The sequence below is a fragment of the Tamandua tetradactyla genome, chromosome 5 (assembly GCF_023851605.1).
Source record: "Tamandua tetradactyla isolate mTamTet1 chromosome 5, mTamTet1.pri, whole genome shotgun sequence".
NCBI lineage: Eukaryota > Metazoa > Chordata > Mammalia > Pilosa > Myrmecophagidae > Tamandua > Tamandua tetradactyla.
In genome coordinates, this window is record NC_135331.1 from 12,402,951 (window position 1) to 12,430,869 (window position 27,919).

Sequence of the window (27,919 nt, forward strand, 5' to 3'; positions counted from 1 at the left end):
TAAGTTATTTTTTTCCATTAGCATATAACATGAGGCACCTGATTCTATGTGACAGGGTCATCGATAGATATTTAATCCTCCAGGTTTTCAAAGATTTTATAAGTACCCAATTTAAAGTACTTAGGCTAAATATTTATTTTACTGCTGAATATACATGCAGTGGATTGTGAATTTACAAAGAACATAGAAAATATAGAAGGGTCATTTTTTTAAGAAAATTACAGACAAAACAGTTATTTATAACAAAGTTAGAAAGAGTGAACCCTCAAATATAGATAAATTGCACAGTATCACTCAGTGAGCTGATAAAAGTATCATAACTTAGGTTCCAGGGTATTGAATCATAATATTCATGAGGACTTCTGTAATATTGATACAAAATATCTGGTTATGAAGAGAGCACTTTTCAACAGAAAAGTGTGATTTAGGACCTGCTTTATGTTCTTATTTCTAAGACTGTAGATAAAAGGGTTCAGCATGGATTTAATGAGCGTATGCTTGACTGAGGCTATTTCACTTGACTTGAGTTTTGGGTAGTAGGAGAACTAAATACACTCAAGACCTGTACCATAGAAGAAGGAGACTGCTGGGAGGTGAGAACCACAAGTGGGAAGGGCTTTGTACTTACCCCCAGCTAAGGAAATTCTCAAAATGAAGGGTACACCTTAAAGTAAGAGAAAAGATCCCAGTTAGTGGAATAATGCCTAGAAGTCCAAATATCAAATACATCCCTGGGTCATGAAAGAAAGTGTCAGAACAAGCCAATTGGGCTACCTGATTAGAAGTTCACAGAGAAAGTGGGAGATTTAAAAATCTATATGAAAGGCTAGTAACAAAATCACAAAAACAAGTAATGGAGAAACCCGAACACTCGATATATGCCAGCAACAGGCCATGCCCTTAGGGTTCTTGGTTACCATACAGTATAGCGGGTGACATCAGACTACAAACGATCATATGCCCTCATGGCCAAGAGGTAGCTACCTAATCCTCCAAAAAAGTAAAGCTATATCTGAATGAGGCAGACGTCATGGATTGTGACTTTTGTCTGAGTCTGAATGCTCGTCAGCAGCTTTGGGACAGTGGTGGAGGTGAGACAGGTATACAAAACAGAGAGACTGGAGAGGATGAGGAGTCCCAGAGAGGATGAGGAGTCGGTGCTCATACCTAGCATAATGAGATAGTTCCCAGTGAAGTGACTGGGTACATGGAAAGGAATTGCCCAAAAAGAAGAAGCTGCAGATTTGCTTCTTTTTAAAGTCCCAGGAGGATAAATTCTGGAACACACGTTTGGTTTCCTAGATCTGTTACCCTGTAAAGAGACAAGAGTAATGCACTGATTCTAACATAAAAGTAGTTATGTGGTTTGTTTTTTAAATTTTTTTTAATGAAAATTAATTATAAAGGATTTAATTATATATTATATATAATATATAATTAGCTGTACATTTAACTAAAAATTCAGGGAAGCATGTACTCTATCTTCATTGTCCTGCTATCACAGATTAAGACAGTTGGTCCCTTATACCAAAGATTTTCCTCCACTTAGCCTATTTGACTTTCTTTTGGTCAATCAACAAATATTTTTGACTAATCACTTTCTCTAACTATTCTTGAAGCCCTGGGAAACAAGTAAAAGTTAATCTTAACTTCCTTGACATTAGGCATTCTATTCCATTCTATATATATATATATATATATATATATATATATATATAGGTGAGGCAAGATTATCAATAAATCATAACCGTTATTTCGTTTAGTGATGATTTGTTTTAAGTAAAAAATTCGTATTTTTTTTTCCACAGTGAACCCCTAAAGTTACCACCAATAAAATAACTCCCAGATACCATGCCAATTTCTCTAGTACCCACGAAGATACTGTGGCTCACACAGATATTATGAGGAATGTGTCTTGAGTTCTCCAATCCAGTTCCCTCCTGGAATAGAGGTTGACGATCCACCAGGAATGACAGGGAGATAGAACCACACCTGAGGCCTTGGAAAGACATGAGTGTATATTCTCCAATTGAGTTTATTAAAGTTGACTTGAAAGGTTGTAGGAGAAGCATTTACTTTTTCTGTGGCTTTAGGAAATGAAACCTCAAAAGTCTCATTAATGAAATATTCTTTGGTCTCTATGCTCCCTGAGAGATTTAATTCTTTGGGACTGAGAAAGAAAAACATAATGCTTGTGCTACTTTTGACCCTTGGAGACTATTTAGGAGTTCAGTGCATATTTTTTATCCCTTTGGACTTCTTTTTTTTTTTTTACCTGAAGAAAGTAAAACCTTCTTAAACTGTGACCTCTCGTGTTTCAGGGTAAACAGTCAGGGTTTGTCACCTTTCATGATTCCCAATGGAAACATTTTTATAACTTTTTATTTTGAAATAATTTCACAATTTCAGGACAATTCTAAAAATAATACAAATCCCTACAGCTCCAAAATACTCCAACCCCCAGATTGCCATACCTCAAATTTTAACATTTTGCCACATATACTGTGTCATTCTGTCTCTTTATCTGTTAATTCACCATAAATCTCTCTCTTTCTATTTACCCACCTGTCATCATATGAGATCATTATACTTTTCTGAATATTTGTGAATAGTTTGCATATATTATTTGAATGCATAATACTAACATAAACATTGCCTAAGAATAAAGATATTTACTTATATAATTTTCTTAAGGGCCGTTTTCAAAAAATTTATCATTTATTTAAATGTTCTGTTCTGTATTTCAATTTCCTAATAATTTTTTGAATGTTTTTTCTTCCGTTCTTAGATCCCATCCAGAGTTATGTATTGCATTTAGTTATCATTATCTCTTTAGCTCCTCGCATTCTTTCTCTTCCTTCCTTCCCTCCCTCTGCCTCTTTCTTTCTTTCTTCCTGCCTTCTTTCCTTCCTTTTTCTCTTTCTTTTTAATTGTGGACAAATATATACAACATAAATCTTTTCATCCCAACCACTCCAAAGCATACCATTCGGTGGGATTAGTCACATTGACAACATTGTAAAACCCTCACCACAATCTATTGCCAGAAATTTCCTTTCACATCAACCAGAAACCTACACCCATTTTACATTAACTGCCCCAAATCCTGCCCCTACTCTTTAATGGAGTAATGTACACTCTACTGATGTCTCCATTAGTTTGCATATCCTCTTGATATCTTTGTGGTTAATATGGGGTTTGGATTTAACATCCTAAATCTATAAAAGCATACTTTGTTTTGATACCAGTGTAGCATCAATTGCACATATAAATGATGTCCTATAACCTTCTATCCCTGTACTTCAATGTAGTTCTTGTCACAAGTTACATATTTTTTCCTTGTAAGTCCAAAATCATTGATGTCCTTGAAGTTTATGCATGTGCCTTTAGATCCTGCAGGAAGTAAAAAGTGGAGTTATAAATAAAAAATGAAGTTGTACTTGTATTTATATTTACCCATGCTCATGTTATTATCTCTGCTAGATATCTTTTTAAAAATTATTTATTGAGATATAAATTGCACATAATAAAATACATCCATATAAAGTATATAATTCAGTAGGTTTTGACAAAAACATGCACCCATGTAACTTCCACCAAAATTAAGATATAGAACATTTCCGTCACTCTAAAAAGTTCCTTTGTATCCTTTTGCAGTCTGTACCCATTCACCCCCCATTCCTGGCCCCAGGGAACCACTGATCAACTTTATGTCATCATAGATTAGTTCTGCCTCTTGTAAAATTCCATATAAATGAAACCATGCAATACAAAGTCTTTCAGATCTGGCTTCTTTTGCTCAGTCTGTTTTGAGATTCATCCATGTTGTTGCACATGTCAATAGTTTGTCCCTTTTGTGTTGCTGAGTAGTATTCCATTGTATTTATATTCCACAGCTTACTTATCTACTTCTGGTTGATGAGCTACTTCAGCGTTTTGAATAAAGCTTAATATTCGTAGCCAAAAAAAAAAAAAAGAAGTTAGTGACCCAGTGATACCTAGTTCTGGTAACCCTAGCAGTTCTTTGAGTCTTGCTGTGAATACACCAAAAGCAAGTGCGCCTTTTGAGTTTTATCTTTCTGCTAGGGTTTGCAGGGTTCCCTAATAGCCATAGACTGAAGTTGTGGACTTTTTTATTCTAAAGGTATCATGCAGGCTGGGCTGATAAGTACCACGGGAAAACCATTCCCATGGACGGGGACTTCTTCACCTACACCCGCCATGAACCCGTGGGGGTGTGTGGACAGATCATCCCGGTGAGTGCTAGCAGAGGGTGACGTGCACTGTACCTGGAAAACAGGAAGTGAGATCCAGCAGTCTGGGACAGACTGTTGCAAAGGTGTGCGGTTCTGTGGATTGACGTCAGAAGGTGGCATGGGGTGGTGGTTGAGAACATGGGCTAAGATCAACCTGAGTTGGAATCCCATCCCTGGTACTCACTAACTTTGTGACCTTGGGCAAGTCACTCTTCCCCTCAAGCCTCTGTATCCTCGTGTGTATCAGAGAAATGAAAATAATACTTAACTTAGGGAGGGAAGCATAAGCACTGCTTCCCACGGTGCCTTGGACATACAAAGCTCTGAGAAGTGTGAGCTGCTGTTTTATCATCAACCACTTGCCTTACCCATCCATTTCTTTTTTTTTTTTTTACATGGGCAGGCACTGGAAATCGAACCCGGGTCCTTGGGCATGGCAGGCAAGCATTCTTACCTGCTGAGCCACCGTGGCCCGCACCCATCCATCTTAAACCTACAATCAAGGCATGGTGGGGCACACGGGGGGTTCCAAGGACTTGGTGGTCACTTTCCCTCTGTGGGTGCCACTTTCTCCTGGCTTGTGGACGGCTTGGAGGAAGGCTTGGGTATCAGGGGCTGTTGTCTCTTGCAGTGGAACTTCCCGCTCCTCATGCAAGCGTGGAAACTGGGCCCAGCCTTGGCAACTGGAAACGTGATTGTGATGAAGGTGGCTGAGCAGACTCCACTCACCGCTCTCTACGTGGCCAACTTGATTAAGGAGGTGTGTGGCTTATTTCTGTCCCATGTTGCCTTTGTACAGATTTGCTCTAAAGGAGTTCTGGGGAGGGGTCTCAGGGTCCCCAAGGAGGGAGGTGGGAACAGAGCAGGGACTACACTCTGCTCACCCATATTTCTTCCAGAGCAGCTCCTCTCTGCTTTCTTGGTTTTCTTGGGGCTGCCGTAACAAGGCACCCCAAACCGGGTAGCTTGAAATACAGAAATTTGTTCTTCGCAGTTCGGAAGGCCAGGAGTCTGAAATCAAGGCGCTGGCAGGGCCAGGCTCCCTCTGCAGGCTCTAGGGAATGGGCCTTGCTGGCCTCTCTGGCTTCTGGTGGCTCTTGGCCATCCTTGCCATTTCTCAGCATGTGGCAGCATCACTCCAGTCCCTACTTCCGTCTTCACATGGCCATCTTCTCTACTTATAAAAGCACCACCCTAATCCAGTATACCTTCGTCTTTTTTTTATTATTGATTTTTTTATTTTTTTTTAAATACCAAAAAAACACCAAGCAAACACAAACATTCTTAACTTTTGATCATTCTGTTCTACATATAAAACCAGTAATTCGCAATATCATCATATAGTTGCCTATTCATCAGCATGATCATTTCTCGGAACATTTGCATCTATTCAGAAAAAGAAATAAAAAGAAAACAGAAAAAAATTTATACATACCATTCCCTTTACCCCTCCCTTTCATTGATCACTAGCATTTCAAACTAAATTTAACATTTGTTCTCCCTATTATTTATTTTTATTCCATATGTTTTACTCTTCTGTTGACAAGGTAGAAAAAAGGAGCATCAGACACAAGGTTTTCACAATCACACAGTCACATTGTGAAAGCTGTATCATTATACAATAATCTTCAAGAAACACGGCTACTGGAACACAGCTCTACATTTGCAGGCAGTTCCCTCCAGCCTCTCCATTACATCTTGACTAATAAGGTGATATCTATTTAATGCATAAGAATAACCTCCAGGATAACCTCTTGACTCTGGAATCTCTTAGCCATTGATACTTTGTTTTGTCTCATTTCACTCTTACCCCTTTTGGTTGAGAAGATTTTCTCAATCCCTTGATGCTGAGTCTTAGCTCATTCTAGGATTTCTGTCCCACGTTGCCAGGAAGTTTCACACCTCTGCAGTCATGTCCCACATAGATAGGGGGAGGGCAGTGAGTCTGCTTGTTGTGTTGCCTGGAGAGAGAGGCCACATCTGAGCAACAAAAGAGGTTCTCTTGGGGGTGACTCTTAGGCCTAATTTTAATTAGGCTTGACCTGTCCTTTGTGGGGTTAAGTTTCATATGAACAAACCCCAAGACTGGGGGCTCAGCCTATAGCTTTGGTTGTCCACACTGCTTGTTAGAATATCAAGAATTCAACTTGGGGAAGTTGAATTTTCTCCCTTTCTCACCATTCCCTGAAGGGGACTTTGCAAATACTTTTTTATTCACTGTTCAAATCATCTGGGATTTATTGGGGCGTCACTCTGGACAAACCCACAAAATCTCATGTCCTACTCAAGGTTCCATGTACTTATGGTGTTCATTTAAGCTGTCTACATAAGTTATATTAGGAAATGCACTAGTCGAAATATAAATTTTGTACCAAATAAACATTTTTTGCTTTAGTCTCACACATAAGTTGAAATTTTAAAATATTAATTACCATCTATTTTCAGCACCCTGCAGTAATGACATTCCTTTGTTCTTCCTCATGCAAAAACATTTTTTAAATCTGTACATTTAGCCACTATCATTATACACTCTAGGCATTCCTAAATTATACCATCTCAGTCTTTATTGTCTATCTTTCTTTCTGATTTCATTTGTGCCCCCAGCCCTCCTCCCTCTATCATTCTCACATTCAGCTTCATTCAGTGTTTTAACATAATTGTATTACAGTTAGATAGTATTGTGCTGTCCATTTCTGAGTTTTTACATTCAGTCCTGTTGCACAATCTGTATCCCTTCAGCTCCAGTTACCCAATGTCTTACCCTATTTCTATCTCCAATGGTCTCTGTTACCAATGAAATTCTCCAAGTTTATTCACTAATGTCAGTTCATGTCAGTGAGACCATACAGTATTTGTCCTTTTGTTTTTGGCTAATCTCACTCAGCATAATGTCCTTAAGGTCCATCCATGTTGTCCATTCTTCATAACTTTATTCTGTCTTAAGCTACAAAATATTCTATTATATATATATACCACAGTTTGTTTAGCCACTCATTTGTTGATGGACATTTTGGCTGTTTCCATCTCTTGGGAATTGTAAATAATGGGTGGGCAAATGACTATTTGTATCCTTGCCCTCATGTCCTCTGAATAGATACCTAGCAATGGTATTGCCGGGTCATATGGGAATTCTATACTTAGCTTCCTGAGGAACCACCAAACTGCCTTCCACAGCGGTTATACCATTTGACATTCCCACCAACAGTGGATAAGTGTGCCTCTTTCTCCACATCCTCTCCAGCACTTGTCATTTTTTGTTTTGTTGATAATGGCCATTCTAGTGGGTGTGAGATGATACCTCATTATGGCTTTGATTTGCATTTCTCTATTAGCCAGGGAAGTTGAGCATCTCTTCATGTGCCTTTTAGCCATTTGTATTTCCTCTTCTGAGAAGTGTCTGTTCAAGTCTTTTGCCCATTTTGTAATTGGGTTGGCTATCTTTTTGTTGTTGAGTTAACCAATCTTTTTATAAATTCTGGATACTAGAACTTTATCTGATATGTCATTTCTAAATATTGTCTCCCATTGTGTAGGCTGTCTTTTTACTTTCTTGATGAAGTTCTTTGATGCACAGAAGTGTTTACCTTTGAGGGGTTCCCGTTTCTTTCTTTCTTTCTTCAGTGCTCTTGCTTTGGGTGTAAGGTCTAGAAAACTGCCTTCTATATACCCTCATCTTAACTGAACTAATCATGTCTGCAAAGACTCTATTCCAAATGAGGTTACTTGATGAGGTTCTGGCGGGGCATGGATTTTGGAGGGACTGTTCAATTCCATACAGGCTCCATTGCAAGAGCCCCTTTGAAGATGGAGAACCATTGTTGTAAGTGAATGTCATGAGGGATGGGAGGACGCTAAAGCTAGTAGAAACCCCAGGAAACAGTCTCCTTGTCCCTACCATTTAGCATTCCTATGCAGTGCCTCTTAGAACCAGCTCCTGCTCATGCTGTGTCCTGGGCAAACTATCTTAGCCTCCCTAGGAAGGGATCAGTTTTCCCTTGTCCTCAGTCTGACTCCTGGCCTTTTTGACCAGGAGAATGATGTCCAGTGTCCCCTGTCTGTCTGCCCACAGGCTGGCTTTCCCCCTGGCGTGGTCAATATTATTCCCGGATTTGGCCCAACAGCTGGAGCGGCCATCGCTTCCCACAATGACGTGGACAAAGTGGCGTTCACCGGCTCCACCGAGGTAAGGCGTCCCAGGGACCGCAGGCTCAAGGCATGTTTGGCTGATGCCCCCACTGTCATCCAAGAATGATATATCCAAGGTCAGCTACTGGCTGTTATGTTTCGGGCTCTGCCCCCACCCACCTGAGGGGCCCCGAGTGTACCAGGTGTAATGGGCAGGGGCTAAGCCCTGCCGGATGCTGGAGAGACTAAGACGGGTAAGATAAATAATCCCCTTGAAAGCAGTTTGAAAATTCCTTCTAAGACAGTAAACTTTTTTCTGTCACTTCAAAGAAGGAGCACTGAATGAGTATGCTCCTCAAATAGTTCCACCAGATATCAAGAAACCCCACTTGAAACACTGAGTTTTGACATAGGGACGGCAGTTCTGGGGAGGGCAGGGCAGGGCGGTGACTGCCATGAGGCCGTCTGGGTTCTTCCTTTGCTTACTTGCCACCGAAGTCAATGGAGAGATGGATGTTGTGACTCCCGCAAAGGGGAGAGTTTCCTGCTCAGGGTGGACATAATCATTCAGCGAATAAGTGCAGGGCAGGCTCTGGGAGTCTGGAGCCGAGGAGCTCTTCCATCCAGCCCCCGCAGAGCTCACAGGGGCAGGGGGCTCATCCACGAGACGTGGGGTAAGGAGGCAGGATGGCCCGAATCAAGGCTGGAGACGGGCTGCCTGTGGATGTAGCCAAGGCTATGTTTACCAGCTATGTCACCTGAGGCTCTGAGCCTCAGTGCTCACAGTTCTAAATCAAAGAGTCCCTCCTGCCTCCGAGGCAGTCATGAGGACTGAATTTAAGGTGCGGGAAGCATTGAGCATAGGATACACAGGCTGTGCACGGTGCATGGAAGTCCCCCGGAATGATGACGACCTCTGATTTTGTCATTGCCATAGTTATCCTTGGAGCTCACAGGGGCTAAGGCAGTGCTGGCAGGTGAACTGCCAGGTTGCTGAAGTTCTCTGGGTCTTGTAAGCCACCTGCTTGCTGGAGTTGTGCAGCGCTCTGCTTTGTGTGCCTCATCCCAGCATCTGCTTTTGTCCTTTTGCCCCTGCTCTCATCCTGGCTGTTTCTACTTCCCCGCAGGTTGGCCGCCTCATCCAGGTTGCGGCGGGAAGCAGCAACCTCAAAAGAGTGACCCTGGAGCTGGGGGGAAAGAGCCCCAACATCATCATGTCAGATGCTGATAGTAAGTTTTTAGGGGGGGGTACTCTGGCCTCGGGGGTCCATTCTGGGGGCCTGCACTCCCTTCTACAGTCCTCACAGCCCATCTGAATTGGTCTGTGCCCCTATGGTGTCTTTAGCCTGGCCCCACCCGCCAGCTCACTGGCTTCAGCCCCCTCTCCACCTCTCCTGCAGGCTTTCTCCTCTTTACATTCCATCATCTCACTAGGCTGAGCTACGTCGTGCCCCTCTGTGCCACACACTTTCCCTCTAACGCCAGTCATCTTCCCTGGCCACATCCTTTCTCCTGGCTCCTGCCTCCTCAGCTCCTAGGCTTGCTCTCCCTGGGGGCACCACTGGCCTTAGTTTGCCACAGCTGATGTAACCAGTACCAGACTGGTTGGCTTAAACAATTGGAAGTTATTGTCTCATAGTTTTGGAAGCCAGGAGTCCAAAATCAAGGTGTCATCAGGGCTGTGCTTTCTCTGCAGTCTACCCTTGTGTTGGGGGCTTGTTGGCAACCCAGAACTCAGTCTTTCCCTTTGTCACATGGCTGTCTCCTTCTGTCCCTACTCCTCCAGCCTCCTTTGTCCAAATTTCTTCTGCTTCTGAGGGCTCCAGTCATGTTACTAAAGCTTACCCTGACTCAGTGGGGCCCATCTTAAACTAACAGGATCTTCAAAATCAGCATCTTTATGGAATGGAGGGTTAGGGCTTGAGCATGTCTTTGGGGACATGACTGGGGGGACATAATTCAATCTGTAACACCATCCTTGCCCACCACAAGCCGGGCTGGTCCTCTGTGCTGCCCCGGCCCTGTTCCCACGGAGGGTTATGAGACCTTCTCTTCTTGTCTTTCTCCATGTTCCATGAAGGGAGAGATGGGTTTGTCTTACTCTGGCACAGGGTCTGGCACCCAGCAGGCACCAAAACAGTGCTGCGAGTGGGCTCAGTGCACGGGGAGCCCCTGCGGCCCAGTCGTCATCCTGTCCTCATGGCTGCCTTGCTGTCCCCACAGTGGACTGGGCCGTGGAGCAGGCCCACTTCGCCCTGTTCTTCAACCAGGGCCAGTGCTGCTGCGCAGGCTCCCGGACCTTCGTGCAGGAGGACATCTACGCCGAGTTTGTGGAGCGGAGCGTCGCCCGGGCCAAGTCTCGGGTGGTGGGGAATCCCTTTGACAGCCGGACTGAGCAGGGGCCGCAGGTATACCTGGCTGCTGCAGATTGGGTCTGGGTGTCTAGAGCCGGGTTGGAGCAGCAGGGCCAGGCGGGACTGGGTCTGAGTCTCAGCCCTGCCGTCGTGAGCCAGTGTGACCCTGGGAAGTCACAGGCCCCTCTCTGGGGCCATCTCCTCCCCCAAATGACCGCTCTTCCTAGTTTGCAAGCTGGCTGTGATGTGGTAATTAATAACTGAAAGCGTGTTGTAACTTGTCCGCACATAATGTGTCCATGCAAAATCAAATGCATGTTTCCAGTCCGTAAAAAATGCCTGGAAGGGTGCACACTGGTCCGGTAACTGTGATTATCTCGGGGAAGGGGGTCCAAGGACCATGCTGTAGGCATGAAAGCAGAATTCTCATTTTCTTCAGTTTATGCTCTCCAAGCTGTCTGTATTTTTTTAAAACCAGGAGGATGTACTCATTTTAATCATTAAAACTATAGTCAGTAATAATTATCACAAAAATAACTTCCCAGTTCTGCAGCCCCTCAATAAGTTAAACACAGAATTATCCCATAACCTCACAGTTCCATTCCTGGGTATACATCCAAGAGAAGTGAAGACAGGTGTTCAAACAAAAGCTTTTACACAAATGTTCATAGCAACAATATGCATAATAACCAAAAAAAAGTAGGGTTTGTGACGTTTTGGCTATCATAAATCAAGTTGTTCTGAAGCCCAACATCTCTTTTTCTTTTCCTGTTTTTCTTTGTGGTTTGTGATTATTTAATTATAAAGTTAATAGGAGTGTGTGTAAAAATAAAGTAAAAAGTAAGTTCCCTTTGTGTCTATGCTCCAGAGGTGTCCTCTGATAAACACACCCACACATATGCTGGTGGTTTTGATGAGTGTGTCTGTTGTATGTTTTATATAATGCATATATATATATATTGCTCTAAACCTTTTTTCTCTCTTTACTGGATATTTGGGGCTATTCGGTGTCAGTTTAACTGTTTATATATGACTATATAATATATGGATGTATCATAATTTAAAAAATTATTTTGACCAACCCTTCTACTGTTTCCTTTTTTTGCTTTTACAGAGTTCTCTCTTGTAAATATCCTTGTTCAAGCCCCTTTACCCACATGTGGGATAAATTCCCAGAGGTTACAATTGACAGGTCAAAGGGTATGACCATTTAGGTTTTTGACAGATATGAATAAACCACCAGCCAAAAAAGTGCACAGTCCTTCTGACGTTGTGTGTGGGTGTCTACTTGCCCATAGCCTCCCATCAGTGGATTTTCTCAATATTTAAATTTTGCTTATCTGATAGCTGAAAAATCAAAACAATCAGTTTGATTTGCATTTCTTTGATCACTAATGAGGTTGGGCCTTTTTTCTTACTTTTACGGGCATTTGTTTTTCCTCTCCTGTGCTTTTCTTCTTTACATCCTTGGCCCTTTTTCCAAGTGTCTCCGTGACTCAGTCCCTTCTCCCACAGGTGGATGAAACTCAGTTTAACAAGATCCTCGGCTACATCAAATCTGGGAAGCAGGAGGGGGCGAAGCTGCTGTGTGGTGGGGGCGCTGCTGCTGACCGTGGCTACTTCATCCAGCCCACTGTCTTTGGAGATGTGCAAGATGGCATGACTATCGCAAAGGAGGAGGTGAGTAGGGGCCAGGGAATGGTCTTGGGGAGGAGAGGTGGGTGGTTCAAGCCCGTAACTCGACACTGATCCATCCGTCAGCTGGCTCACTTCCTTAGCATGGTCTTCAAGGCCTTTTGCGTTCCCGCCCCTGTGAGCTCCAAGTCCAGGCAGGCCTCCTCTTGGTGCGTCATTGTCCTCAGCAGGACAGTGGATCAGAAGAAGGGCCCGATGCCCTGCTTGAAGAGATTCCCCCTAGTACTCCTTGTGAGCTCAGGTCAGCAGCTCTATCTCATTCATTCATTTCACAAATATTTGTTGAACACTTACTATGTGCGAGCCCCTCTGAAGAACCTGGAGTTACAGGGGTCTCCGAGACAAGTTCCCTGTCCTAGCAGAGTGCAAATTCTCTCCACTCTCCCAGCTAGATTAAGACTGTTAGTGGCCCTATGCAGGGAAAATATTACAGTGCCACCCCCTTGCACATCTAATTGAGAATAAAATAATAGTAAAATGCAGAGTCAGGGTAAGAAAGTCCAACATTGTTCTCACTTTTTCCCCATCCTGGCTACTTTAATGCTTTTTCAGAAATCCTAGTTTTCTGGGAGGGACAGGGGTGCCTCTGCTTTGCTGGTGCCCTACACACCTAGCAAACTTCTCCTGCAATCATCTTTGCACTTTTTAGTCCTGGAATTGGTTCTTTCTTTAAAGAGTCAGAGTTCTGGTTCCTTTTAGTGGAGAATGGGATTTAGAAGCCAAGATGTGGGTGCTGGGTGCACCTGTGCCTAGAATCCACCCCACCCCTCTGCTCTGCTCCTCACCTCCATACCAGTTTGACCAGTTTCTGCTCGCTCATGTTATATCACAGCTCGACTGTTAATTCTGGGAAGTCATCTTAGTTGCCTAGGGCTGCCATAACAAATGACCACAAACTGGGTGGCTTGACACAGTGAAATTTATTTCTATTATTTCTAGCCTCTTCGTTTTGGAGGCTGGAAGCTCAAAACTGAGGTGAGAAGAAGACCATGTGCCCTCTGACCTCTGTAGGGAAGAGCCAAACCTGTCTCTTGGCTGTGGGCGTGGATCGGCGTGCCTTGGGTTGTGTCTCTCCCTCCATGGTCACATGATTTTTACATGGCCTTTTCCCTTCCTATGTCTCATCTTGCCTTATAGGGACACCGGCCATGTTGGATTTAGGGCCACCCTACTGTATACTTCATTTCAACTTACATAATCCCTTCTGTAAGGGCCCTATTTCCAAATAATGGCACATTCTCAAGTAAAGGCGTTGAGGACATTTCTTTCAAACTGTGTTTTGGGGGGACACAATTCAACCCTGGAGAAGCCTTTCCTGACACCCCTCCCTACCACCAAATCAGGGCAGGTACCTCCTTTGGGCCCCTCCCTCATTATAAGCATTATCATCACTTATCATTTCCCCCCAGTTCTCTCCACTGAAAGCGGGCCTGAGAGCAGTCACACCTCAGTAGCAACAGGCACACCCAGCAGCCACATCTTGGTTTCTAGATATTACAAGGAATGAGAAGTAGAGCAGGGAAAGTACAAGGTAAACCTGAAGTTTCTTTAGAGCAGAGACCATACTTTGTTCACAGTTGTTTCTGCAGCATCTAGCTCTGTCCCTTGCACCTATATGTGCTGAGTGAATGATTTGAATTCTATGAAACTAAATCTCCATGTAACCTGCAAATAACCTATACACTGAAGGATTTTTTTGAAACACTGTATGTAAAGCATGCAGCACACAGAAGGTAACTGGTCCCTGGCAGCTTTGTTCCCTTAATGTTTCGTTGAGCCTGGAGACTGTCGTCTCCCTTTGGAACCGTTAGGATACGTCTGGGGCCTCAGTGCCGCAGCTGGAGTCATCTGCCCAGCATGGAAAGCTGGGCAGTAGCTGATTCACTCTCCTACTCTGCTCTCACCCCAGATCTTTGGGCCAGTGATGCAGATCCTGAAGTTCAAGACCATAGAGGAAGTTGTTGGGAGAGCCAACAATTCCAAATATGGGCTGGCGGCGGCTATCTTCACAAAGGACTTGGACAAGGCTAATTACCTGTCCCAAGCCCTCCAGGCTGGCACCGTGTGGTAAGAGCCTTCCAGTATCCTCTCCCGACTCAGGCAAGGATCCCCCAAAGCCTGAATCTTTAGGGATCTGATGCTCACCAGAATTTGGGGGTGTTAGGGTTGGGGGTTTGGGATGAAGTACTCAGTTTCTTCTTAGCCAGCAAAATGGATTCATTTTCCTGACCCTTCTCCTCTGGGACATTAAATGTCTCTCCAGTGCAAATGCCCTGTCAACAATTCTTGGGCAAGCAGGTGGATGCTTGGGGGCTCCTTACCAAGCTATACCAAAAGCAGGGAGACCGGGGTTGAGGGGAGGCACATTTGTAATCCTGATCTTAAAAACCTCTGCACGTACTTCATACCCACTAGTCTGGCTATTAGGATAAAAAGATAAATAACAAGTATTGGTAAAAATGTAGAGAAATTAGAACCCTCATGCTTTGCTGGTAGAAATGCAACATGGTGCAGCCACTGTGGAAGGCAGTTGTGCATATCCTCAAACAATTAAACATATAATTACCATATAACTCGGCAATTCCTCGCTTAAGTGTATACCCAAGAGAAATGAAACATATGTCCACATAAAGACTTGTACACAAATATTCATGGCAGCATTATTCACGATGGTCAAAAGGTAGAAAGAGCTGAAATGTCCATCAACTGATGAATGGATAAACAAAATGTGGTATATCCACATAACTAGACTATTATTCAGCCATAAAAAGGAATGAAGTCCTGATACATGCTGTAAGGTGGATGAACTTGAAATCCTTATGCTGAGTAAAAGAAAAAGAAGCAGACACAAAAAGGCCGACATACTGTATAATTCCATTTATATGAAATGTTCAGAACAGGCAGACCCACAGGTGCAGAAAGTAGATCAGCATTGCCAGAAGCTGCAGGGAGGGAGGAATGGGGAGCAAGTGCTAAGGGGTACCGGGATTCTTTTGGGGGGTGATAGAAATGTTGGAATTAGATAGGGGTGATGCCTGCAAAACACTGAATATAATAAAAAGCACTAGTTTGTACAGTTAAAAATGGTGAATTTTTGAATCCAATTAAAAGTTTTTTAAATTAAAAAAAAAAAAAGCTTAGTACCAAAGTAGCAAAAGTAATTAATTCCAACCAGAAGCTGTCACGTGGAGCGCTTTGTTGTTGGCATTCATCTGTGGCCACATCATATAAGACACTGTGAGGCTCTATCTTATGTAGTTTTTTTTTTTTTTATAAGTTGAAATAAATGGTATTATTTTTATATGAAATTTTTAGTTTTCTAGTATGACTAAATATTTTAAATTGGTTAACACATCATCTGTATTTCTTCTTTGTTGACTTTCCTGTCCGTGTTCTTTGGGATGGGAAATGGTTTTGACATCCAGGTGTTCTCTTTTTTTAATTAATTTATTTTTTTAAATTTATATATTAATTTAAAAAAAATTTTTTTAAATTTATTTTTATTTTTTGGCATCACAATAGGAATTTATTAGCTTAGTTTCAGAGGCTGGAAGTATCTAAAGTAGTTTTATCTGTGGCTTTAGCTCCTTTGGGCACCTAAGTGGCTGGTTCTGCCCACACATTTTCCCTCACTAACATTTTTAAGCAATGCAGGGGAACCGAGGGGTGTAACAAGTATGCCCCCAGAGTTGTTTCTGAAATTTCATTTCAAATTATAGGGTCAACTGCTATAATGCATTTGGGGCCCAGTCACCATTTGGCGGCTTCAAGATGTCTGGGAATGGCCGGGAGCTCGGCGAGTATGGTCTGCAGGCTTACACGGAAGTGAAAACGGTGAGTGGGAGCCCAGCCCACTGGACTGGTGTCCCCGACAGACAAGTTAATCACTGATTTCTTGCTTTGAGACACATAAGCTACAAAAGAGGGTCAAGACCCAGTCTGTGCCCCACCCTTGTGCAATACCTTGGGACCTGACTGTGCCGACACTGTCATTTGCTGGGTTTTGTGTGCTGTAAAACTTTAGGGGGAGGAAAGTTCCACGTGGGCTGACACAGTGAGGAAAAGCTTCTAATAAAAGTCAGGCTATTAGGCATTAGATATCAAGGGTCAGAAATATACCCATATCCTTTGATTTGTATTTCACTGAGGAATAAGTCAGAAATGCAAAGCAGAGGTTATTTCCATAAATGTTCATCCCAGTATTATACTCTAATAGGAGTGTAATTGGTCAAATGCCCAATAAATTTAGGAATACCCAAACTATGGAGTACTAGCTACCCATTAAAAATGTTTTTGTAGAATCTTTAAAAGGGGAAACATGCATCCTTTAAAGTGAAAACAGGATACAAAGTAATATATTCCGTATAAGCCTAATTTTAAAACTATACATGCACAACAGATTAACAAATATATTTATTTTACAAAAAAAGACAGGAAGGAAAAACACTAAAGTGATCATGACTTTCAACAGGGAACACTAATTACAATTTTAATCAGGAAGCATGCACACAGATGATATTTAAAGAAAAAATAAGTGGGCTAAGCTGAGGTTTCCTAGGACTGGAAAGGAGGTATGGGGCATGCAAGCAGTCAGGGGGAGCAGGGGGAGAAAAGGTGAATGGGGGCTTCAGTTCAGTACTACAGGACTAAGTCTTGAGAATAAAGAGATGAATAAGACAATCATCTTCTCAGAAAGGTCACTGGAATAAAAATAAACTTTTTTTTAAGATAACTTAATGTGGAAAACTTCCAAGCTATGCAAGCAAGAGTAGGGATAATAGTAAAATTTACCCCTAGGTACAGCAGTTATCCGTCATAGCACATCTTGTTTCCTCCCCATTCCACCCGGTTCCCAGATTTCATATCACTGCATCATCAAATGCATGGGAGGAGCACAGTGTGGCAGCAAGTGGCTGACTTGCTGTGGGCAAGGAAGCTTGTGTTGGGTTGTAGGGCATGAAGTTGAACAGAAAACTGGGACCACCTGATGGAAGGTCTTAGATCCTAGAATGTGATTGGTGTTAAGGAGAAGTCCTGGGTATGTCCATGATGAAGTAACATTTAAACTGATACCTGAAGAATGAGCCGAAGTCAAACTGGTGAAGGCAGGAAGGGAAGAACACTCTGACAGAGGACACAGTTTATGTTAAAAGTTGTGGCAGCAATATACTTGGCTCTTCAAGGAACTAAACAGAGGTCTGTGGTGGTAGAAGACATTGTGGTTAAGTGGAAAGAGTGCCCAGAGATGATGCTGGAAAGGGTAAGACATATGGGACTTGGTCAGCCAAATGATGTGGGATTTGTTCTATTTCCTAAGAGTTGTGGGAAGCTGGGGAAGTAACTTAAGCAGGAAAGTGAAAGAACTAGATTTTCATTTTTAAAAGATAGCCCTACCTAACCTACAGAGACAGAAAGCTGATTAGCAATTAGGTGGAGGGTGGGGGAAGGAGGGAGCACGGTGGGACAGTTAATGGGTGTTAGGTTTCTTTTGGGGATCCTGAAAACACTCTACAGTTATGTTATGGTGATGGCGGCACAGTTCTGTAAATATATTAAAAACACCATTAAATTGTATACCTTAAATGGGTAAACTTTATGGTATGTAAATATCTCAATAAAGTTGTTAAAAAAAATTAAAAAGCTCACTCCGCCTGTTGAGAGAAGAGTGAACTGTGGGGTAGGAGCAGAGGTGAGGGGCTCGTTAGGAGAGGGCCACAGGGTGAGCAGTGGCGGTGGATGGGACCAAGGAGGTGCCACAGTGCGGAGAAGTGAGTAGATGTGAGAAATCTAGGAAGTAGGTTCAACAGAATTTGGTGACCATTTGAAAACAGGGAGGGAAGGCAGAAGAGGAATCAAAGATGAGTCCAGGTTTCTGGGTCAAACACTAGGGAGATGGATGGTGGATTCCTGTCTGCAGTAGGGACACTGAGGTACATGGGTCCCTTCAGGCAGGTTGAGGGACCTGTGGGAATCCACAAGGGAACACAGAGAAAGAACAAAGTTGGGTAGATGGGTTTGGAGACAAGATCTGGATTTGAAAGAGACATTCAGATGTCATTGACCTAAAACTGTTCAGGGAAATGGTAGTTATGGATGAGCTAATTTAGGTGTGGAGTGAGAGACAGGGAAAGCTGGGACTACTGAGCCCCAAGGAACTGTAGTATCTAATGACTGTGCTTTACTTTCCTAGGCTATTAAGCAAATACCATGATATGGTTCATGAAAATTTATTTGTGTATGGTTTTGAGGACAGGAAGATATCCAAATCAAGGCATCATCAAGGCAATGCTTTCTCTGCAGGACTTGGCATTCTGGGGCTGGCTGCCGGTGACCCTTGGTCCTTAGATGTCACGTGGCAGGGCACATGGTGGCATCTCCTGGTCTCTTCCTTCTCTTCCGAGTTCTGTTTTGGCTTCTTGCTTCCTGTGGCTTTCTCTTTGTCTGAGTTTCATTCTCTTATAAAGGACTCCAGTAAGAGGATGAAGACCTATCCTGACTGAGGTGGGCCACACCTTAACTGAAGGTGCCTCATCAAAAGGTCCTACTTGCCATGGGTTCACACCCACAGAGGAATGGATTAAATTTAAGAATATGTTTCTCTGGGGCACACACACCTCCAAACCACCACAGACTGCCTGGTGGGTGGTGGAAGAGCCTGGAAGGAAAGACTTGAAGTAAGGCCTTGGGTACTGAGATGATGGGGAGAACTGGAGAAAGGTTTTGAAGAAAGAATTGGCAGGACTTGACCAGGAGGATTTCTAGGATGCAGGTGAAAGAGGAAAAGCTGATTCAATCTGGCTAGTTTGTGTGGGGTGCCTGCCACACACCAGGCACTAGGCTTAGTGCTCGAGATAAAGATGCCTGCCTTTTGAGCTTTGGGGACTCAACTGGTGATGCTAACAAAAAAGAGGGATTTTTCAGAAGACAAGTTGGTGGAAGGGAGGATGGGTGAGAAAAATTCTTTTAAATTCACTTTTACTGAGTGTTTGCTCTGTACCAGAATCTGCATTAGGCTTTTTAATGTGTGCTATTTCATTTCATCCCCATTGCCACCCCATCAGATTGATACTGTCATTATCCCCATTTTACAGATGAGAAAATGAGGTGAAGTATTTGCCCAGTAAGGGGTAGAGCTGGGATTTATCCCCAAATCTGTCTGAACCTGGATCCTCCCACATAACACACTAAAATACTTTTGCACATTAATTTTTCCTTCTGATTCTTGTGGAGGAAAATATAGACCTAGCCCAGGGTTTCTCCACCTCAGTACTAATGACATTTTGGGCTGGATATTCTTTGTGGGGGGGCTGTCCTGTGCATTGTAGGATATCAAACAGCATCCCTGACCTCACCCACTAGATGCCAGGAGAACCCCTTCCCCAACTGGGACAATCAAATATATCTCCAGACAGTGCCCAGATCCCTAAGGGGGCGTGACTGCCCCTCTGAGAACCCCTTTGTTAAGAGGGTACAGGGTAGGGTCTCACACAAATGTCATCCCAGTTGGCTAACAGGATGCTAGAAAAAAGGAAACCCATTCAGTTCATACCAGGCTGGGCCTTGCTGAGGATGCCAACAAATCCTGGGGAATAACAAGGATTTAACATCTTCTCTGCACCCCTCTTATAGGTCACAATCAAAGTTCCTCAGAAGAGCTCATAAAGAACTCATAAAGACTTCCTGAGTCACCAAATGATGGAAAGTCATGAGATCAACAAAACCAAGAAGAATGTCTTTGGCACGCTGAAAGTCTCAAAAGAGAAATTCTTCTCACAAAATCTCTTGGCTCAAGAAAGTCCCAGAATTTGATTTGATAAACAGCATAGAGAGGTGGGATGAAGAATGTAACTGTAACAATACTACTAGCTTTCAGGTTGATTTTTAAAGATAGGTTCAGATGTCTCATCCTGTCCATCTGATACACTTTTATAACTTGCCTTCACAGGAAAAAAAAAAAGCCACTGTTTAAAATTGCATTAATATTTGGCGCAACGGCTAGCACTTTGTTTTTGTATTCTGGACTGGAAATCATTAAAAACAGTGCTGCTCTTAACTTCTTAGGGAATTTTTCCTCCACTCCAATAACCCAAGTTGTGTTGTTCCTAGTGTTTCTGGGTCATGCAAAAGTAACTGCTAATAGAACTACAACTATCATTCCTCCCCACTCTGGGTTAATAGCTCTTAACTTCCTGCACTGAATTAAATACCTGGGGCAAGCCCCGTGCCTGGCACCCATAATAACACCTCAGCGAGACCCACAGTCTGCCCTCCGAGAGAGGAAGGTAAGCCTGGAAGGCGACACTGAATGTCTAAGTTGTTTCTGGTTTTGTTTTATTTTTTTTTAATTCCAAACATGGTCAGACCAGATCAGATAGACTCATGCTGGGCCAGCTTCATAAGAGATTGATTTGGAAACCAAATGTCAATTTCATTCTAAGTGAACTCTATATTTTCAGTAACCAGACCTGTTGAATCTCCTATGGAGAGCATTGCCTCCTTTTAATCAATGTACCTGGCAAATGAGTAGTTAGTACCCTAAGTGACTAGTAATCGGAAGAGTCCTCTGTGAGTGCAGAATTGGAGCAAAATGAGTTGAATTGTAGTAGTTATTGGGATCATTTTGGGGGGGGGGGGGGGGTCGCAGATTCCTTTAAGAATTTGAGAAAAACTCTGACCTTCTCCTAAGAAAAATATACCTTCTATCCACTCTTTGCATACAGTGCCAGGGTAATGAAGCTCACTGGTCCACCCAGGCCTTATTTCACCCAGACTACGATAAACAATCCCTGTTCCTCTAAGAACTAATTTTAGTTATTTGAATAGGGAGTCACAATTTTTGTCATTTATGCATACTTTTTTTGGATACATATGTGTACTGTTATCCACTTACACTTTCTTTAAATCAACTCAATTTTTTACTTAAATGAAAACATGATGCTAAGTGAAATCAGCCAGCCACAAAGGATCATATACTTTATGATTCTATTCCTCTCTTCTCTTTCCTGGACCATCAATGAGTAGGTTGCAGAGAACATGCTCTTTTACCTCCTAATATTCTGTTGTGTTTGAATTTTTGCCTAGGATATTCTCTTATATAATCACCCTTAGCAAAGTTCAGAAAATTTAACATTGATACAGTAGTTAGAGATAATCTCCTCGTGGGAGTTTTTGTTTTTTGTTTTTTTTTAAATTTCGTTTTTCCACGTGGGAGTTTTGACAACACTGGAAATATCTGAGGATTGCCCTGGAGTGGGGAGAGGAAGCAGACATTCCCTTGTCCTGCTCTGCCTCCTCAGAGATTGTCAATGTTTGGAGGGGGGTGTGCAGGTCCCTACAGAGCCCCTTGGAATTGTCCAACCCCACCAACTCCACTGAACTGGGGGCCTAAGCAGACCCATGCACAACAGGGCTGTGCCAGCTGGCCCAGTGTAGCTGGCTGTGTTTATGGGAATTCCCCTGAGGTAGGGGATTGAACCGAGGGAAAGGATGGACTTTGGAACCGAAAGGTCACTTGGACTGAAGCCACGGCAAATCAAAATTGTGGAGCCTAAGGAACTAGGGGTCAATAGAGGAAAGTGGTGTGCAGACAGAGATGGAAAACCATGTGACTTGGAGGAAAGGTACGGAGAGCAGCTGCCTTCCATTTCAGCAGTGCCTGGGAGGCCTGACATTGACATACTCCACCCATTTTATTCAAGGTTCTCTGGTTTTTGTTTTACACAGGCATGCGTGCATGCTTTAAGTCCTATTTGGTTTTATTATCTTGTAGATTTGTGTATGCACCCCCAAGGTCAAAAGACTAACCAATGCATGGGTATCTTTTAAAGCTTCATGTATTCTATTGTTCCCACCTCTGACCTCATCCTACCTTTGGATCTTGGTCTATACCATGGCAAAGAGGTTAATAACAAAGCTGCAATCAGAACCTTGGTGCTTCTAGTTACAAAATGTATGATCTGGGGAAAAATCAATACACTTCTTTTAATTTCATCACCCAAACAAGAAGGCAGACTCCACACCCTGCAGGGTGGCTGTACGCCTTGAAACGTCACCGAGGGAGGTCTTAGCTGACGCAGTAGACTAAGTTAGGTCCTGTTTAAGGCCAGGTTTCCCTAGAAAAGGTAGAGCAGGAGGCAAAGCCTCCAAACCACTTTCCTTGTGGGGAGGAGTCCCAAGGTACCAAGGGTGAGAGAAGGCAGGAGGTACGCGTGAAAGGAGGGAAGCTAAAATCAGGCAGAGGCTGAATGAGTTGGCCATGACCTCAGGAGGAAGCAGCCGGGTGCTGGGTCCCACAGGATGGCTCTGGACAGACATCTGGAAGCATCAGGACTCAGAATGCCACTAAATGGGGAGGGGGTCTCCTGCTTTCAGGTGAAAGCTTCTCTCACAAGGCATTCCCTGCACTGCCCAATCAGGCCACATTACCCAGCACCTCCACGCAGCTGCTAGGGAAGCCAGAGGCCATGTAGGCCCGAGGCTTGGCACGTCATCTGTCCCCAGAGGTGGGCCCAGCGTGGGTGCTGGAGCTGCTGTGGCTTCCACCAGGGCAGGTGTGAGGGAGGCCATGGGGAAATGCTGAGTGCTTTCCCTGGAAATGCTGAGCAAGCTGGCTGGGCTCAAGAAGCCTGCGGCTAGGGCTCTTGGTGGAGTCAGTGAATAAGGACCCAGCAAGCAGGAGGGGTCTGGGTGACCTGGAGAGGCACCTCAACTGGGCCTGACGCAGGTCCCACCCACTACGCAGCGCCTTCGAAGTATTTATGACTCTCGTATTTTCTTGTTTAATGTCTGCCTTCCCTGCAGGAATGGAGGGTTGGTGAGGGGACAGAACATGTTTACATTGTAAGCCACTGTTTTCTCAGCTCGTGGCACTTGGTACATGCTCAGGCTGTATGTACAAAACCAGTAGTGAGTGAACAAGTGAACGAAACATCAAAAGCACCTACTAGGTGTTCGTCACAAACAATATGCAGAACTCAAAGTAAATATATGTCATAAAATCGCTATCCGGGCCACACTTAACTCAAGTGGAGAAACCTATTCTATTAAAGATATTCATTATAGTATTCTGTGTAACAACAAAACTATAAACAGCTTGTTATTTGATTAATTAATAAATTCTGAAACGTGTACAATGGAATACGAAGAGCTGCTTTAAAAAATGAAGCAGTTTTGTTAGTGGTGGCATTGAATTGCTACTGTGATAGGCGGAATTCTCAGATGGCCCATGATCTGTACCTTCTGATTTTACAGCCTGTGCCATGCCCTCCCCCTGAGCGTGCAGGAACTGGGATTCTTTCTAAACAAAAGAATATGGCAAAGGTGATGGGATATCATTCCCCTGATTATGAGATACTGACACAGAGAGAAGTATATGTGCAAAGGCCCTGAGGTGCACAAATAATGTTAGAACAGGTGTTCTCAAACTTGAGTGTGCGCCAGAATCCCCTAGAGGGCTGGTGGAAACACAAATTGCTGGGCCCATTCCCAGACCTTCTGTTTCAGTACGTCTGGAGAAAGGCTAAGTATTGGCTATTTCTTACCTGTTTCCCAGTGATGCAGAGGATGCTATCAGGGACCACACTTTGAGAACCACCTGTTAGAGGAATACCCAAAGGGCCAATGTGGCTGGAGCTGAAATAAACCAGCATAGGAGGTGACAGAGTAGGAAGAAATGAAATCAGGGCAGGGTGGGGTGAGGCTGGAGGCAAATCCTTAGATAACCTATATGAATCGAAAAGGCTCTGGCCTTTAAATGGAGTGAAATGGGTTTGAACAAAGGAGTGATGTGACCTCACACTTTAAAAGGTCCCCTTTGGCTGTTGTCTAGAGAGTAGGATCTGTTGAGAGGTGGGCATGTGTGTGTGTAGATGTGTGTGTGTGTGTGTGTGTGTGTGTGTGTGTAGGAAGATCAGTGTTTTAGTTTCCTAGACTGCTGAAAGCAGATACCATGAAGTGGGTTGGCTTTAAACAATGGGAAATTATTAGAAAATTTATTTAGATTTTATTAGAAATATATAATTACTATGTGTGTATATATACATGTACATATAGTAGTAAATGTAGCTAATGCCACCAGAATGCACTCCTAAAAATAGATAAAATGGCAAATTTTATGCTGTTACCCCAACAAACTTTTTTAAAAATGTCATAGACCCGTATGCTGAGGTCATCTCTATGTCACTTTTTCTCAGCTATAAAGTGGGAATAAGAGTTGTGAAATGAGACAGCATAGCTGTTTGGGATTCGTGCCTACTTAGCATTTCACTGTTCTGCTGGGCTTTGACAGGCCACTGACTAAGACATCTGAGAAGCTGTCCCACGAGAGGGATGATGTTTTCTCAGTGAGCTACTGAAGGAGAACTGAACCAGTGAACAAACAATTAGGGAAGCGCTGACTTGGGCTCAGGAGAAGAAAGAATCCCTTTAGCAACAAAGCAGGAAAGAGTGCTGCTTGCCCTGGGTCACGCCCGGTCAGGGGAAGTGTCCCAATTGGGGCTGAGGAGCCCAGCTGAGATGCTGGTGAAATGGAGCCTGCACCATGGGGTGACGCGGTGACCTTGGTTGCTGGGTTCTAAAGGATTTGGGCGGAGTCAAGTTCAACAAAAGCTAGAACTTCCCTTTCAGAGACTGCCCAATTTTACTGTGATAGTTGAGGAGCAGAAATTTAGTTCAGAAACAAGTGCATGCTCTTACACTACTGGGGAGAACAGAAGTTGGTAAGATCTTTCTGGTGGCAACCCACTACTAAAGATTTCTCCAAGAAAATAATTCGGACAAGTGTGCAAAGGATATTTGGAAACAGCACTATTTGAAACAAAGAAAATTTCAGACAACTTAAATGTCTACTTACAAATCCAGTGACTACCCAGGAACATTCAGAAGGGGCAGATGTCACTCAAACTATCATCAGAAGAAAGGTGGGTTTTTGGGAAAGATGTGAGACCAGCTCATAGAATGGTAGGGCAGAAGGTACAAAGAGGGAGAGGGAGCAGGACTAGGCTCTCTGGGGCCTTGGGCTCCTTCCTTTCGCTTCCCCCCGCCCTGCCCCCAGCCACCCTCCCTCTTTGCAGACTGGCTTTCACTGCTTCAATATTCACATGGCAGAAAATGACACCTCCACCTGCTCCAGTGTCCAAAAGTGACCCTGCGTTGACTTAAGGTTCAGTTTCAATTAATTCCTAGGAACCTCTGATGGGCTCAGCTGTCCATTCCCGGGTCAGTCAGCTGGGGCACTGACATGGAAGCCCGGCCCGTACCAGGAAAGGGGCTGTGGGGTGATGGGTACCTCTAGAGGATTGACCCTGCTCCTCAAAGTGTGGCCGACGACCAGCAGCATCCCCATCCCCTGGCAGCTTCTTAGCAATACCAATCTCCACCTCACACCTACTAAATCAGATCTGGCTTTTAACAAGATCACCTGTGGCTAGTATGTGCATTAAGGTTTCAGAAATACTAATCTACTTCTAGAATGGGGAGTGGGTCAACATTCTTTTCCCTTTTTTTTTGAACAGCTTTATTGAGATATAATTTGTACATCATACGATTTACCCATTTAAAGTGTACAAATCAATGGTTTTTAGTATAGTCCCAGAATTTGTGCAAACATCTCCACAGTCATTTTTAGAATATTTTCATTATCCCAAGAAAAAAACATCCATCCTTTAGCCTTCACCCCCAAACTGTGCCCCCAACCCCCAAATCCTGGAACCACTAATCACTTTCTGTCTCTGTAGATTTGCCTATTTTGGACACCTCATATTTGTAGGAATCATATGATATGTGGTTTTTGTGACTGGTTTTGTTCAGTTAATATAATGTTTTCAAGGTTCATCCATGTTGTGGAATATCAGAAATTCATTCATTTCAATGGTTGAATAGTATCTCATTGTATTAGTTAGGGTTCTCAAAGAGAAACAGAATCAACAGGGAACACTCGCAAATATAAAATTTATAAAAGTGTCTCATGTGACTGTGGGAATGCAGAGTCCAAAATCCACAGGGCAGGCTGTGAAGCCAACGACTCCGATGGAGGGTCTGGATGAACTCCACAGGAGAGACTCACCAGCCGAAGCAGGAATGGAACCTGTCTCCTCTGAATCCTCCTTAAAAGGCTTCCCGTGATTAGATTAAGTATCACTCATTGCAGAAGACACGCCCCTTTGGCTGATTAAAAATGGAATCAGCTGTGGATGCAGCTGACGTGATCATGATCTAATCCTATGAAATGTCCTCACTGCAACAGAGGGGCCAGCACTTGCCCAACCAGATAAACAAGTACCACCACTTGGCTAAGTTGACACATGTCCCTGACCATGACAGTCCACCCCTTGTCAAGTTGGCAGCTATATATATATCAGCTTAAACCATACTTAATTTCCAAATGAAAACAATAAAACACATTTTTTTTCTTTTACCTGACAATACTCAATTGTCCTGCATATACTGGAAACATATTAAATCTCTCCAGAATAGGGTGCAAATCCTTGGGCAACATTCATTCTTAAACTTGATATCTTACAACTTAAATAGTATAACATGAACAAAACAGCATTACAGTCCTCGTTTCTGTAACTGATCATGTGGTCGAAGTTCATATTTATCACTACCTTCTTCCACTACTCATTCCATTTTCCCTTTACCCTCAGCAAGCACATCAGCTGGCCGTGGTTCATTGCCTGGTGGGGTGACCCAAACCTTCATTCCTGAAGTTTCAGAGCCATTAGTGGTCCTGCCTGGATTGCATTGTTGCAGTTTTCCATTGATTTTAATCACAGGGCATGGTTTTACTAAAAGACGCCCTAGGGGATCTCCTATATTCCAAGAAAACTCTTCTTTACCTCCATTTTGTAGTTGCAGTCCTACTTCCTCCTGATAGTCAGGATTAATTACCCCAGACAATAATGTATTCCCCTCTTTGGCATGTTGATCCAGTGGCATAAGTAGCCCAAAGTGACCAGGTGGCAGTCTTAACTTCTAGTTCAGTGGAATTGTTGTTTCTCCTGGAGGAAGCACACCCCGTTTTGGAACTAAAACCTGTAGACCAGCAGAGCTCAGGGTACCAGGGACAGGAAGCAAAAATTTTCCTAGTGGATCACTAGGGGTAATAGTGAGTGGTACCACACCCATTTCCACCCCTTGGTTCCTGGACCCATGGATCCTGGCTATGGGAGAAACAGCACCATACAGCGGATGCTGATTCAGAGCATATACAGCTTCCTGGAGAGCATTACCCCAGCCTTTCAAGGTATTACCAACTAGTTGGGACCGTAATTGAGTCTTCAAAATGCCATTCCATCGTTCTATCAATCCAGCTGCTTCTGGATGATGGGGAACATGGTAAGACCAGAGAATTCCATGAGCATGTGCCCATTCCCACACTTCATTTGCTGTGAAGTGTGTTCCTTGATCCGAAGCAATGCTATGTGGAATACCATGATGATGGATAAGGCATTCTGTAAGCCCACGGATGATAGTTTTGGCAGAAGAATT

At 43.4% G+C, this 27,919-nt stretch overlaps 1 protein-coding gene and 1 long non-coding RNA gene across 2 annotated transcripts in view; one reads left to right on the forward strand and one right to left on the reverse strand.

Annotated features, from left to right (window-relative positions):
- The window catches only part of ALDH2 (aldehyde dehydrogenase 2 family member), a 38,564-nt gene extending 18,081 nt beyond the window's left edge, over positions 1-20,483 (forward strand). The window contains exons 5-13 of the mRNA XM_077159878.1: positions 4,145-4,256; positions 4,888-5,016; positions 8,326-8,439; positions 9,509-9,611; positions 10,605-10,789; positions 12,251-12,415; positions 14,340-14,497; positions 16,150-16,264; positions 20,060-20,483. Coding sequence (XP_077015993.1) covers positions 4,145-4,256; positions 4,888-5,016; positions 8,326-8,439; positions 9,509-9,611; positions 10,605-10,789; positions 12,251-12,415; positions 14,340-14,497; positions 16,150-16,264; positions 20,060-20,092 — 1,114 coding nt within the window. The 3' untranslated portion in view covers positions 20,093-20,483. The remainder of the gene's footprint in view (positions 1-4,144; positions 4,257-4,887; positions 5,017-8,325; positions 8,440-9,508; positions 9,612-10,604; positions 10,790-12,250; positions 12,416-14,339; positions 14,498-16,149; positions 16,265-20,059) is intronic.
- LOC143683628 (uncharacterized) overlaps positions 1-27,919 on the reverse strand; it is a 60,847-nt gene that overhangs the window by 1,803 nt on the left and 31,125 nt on the right. Inside the window, exons 3-5 of the long non-coding RNA XR_013175568.1 lie at positions 6,067-6,217; positions 1,168-1,312; positions 629-664 (exon numbers count right to left, since the gene is read on the reverse strand). This is a non-coding gene — a long non-coding RNA (uncharacterized LOC143683628). The remainder of the gene's footprint in view (positions 1-628; positions 665-1,167; positions 1,313-6,066; positions 6,218-27,919) is intronic.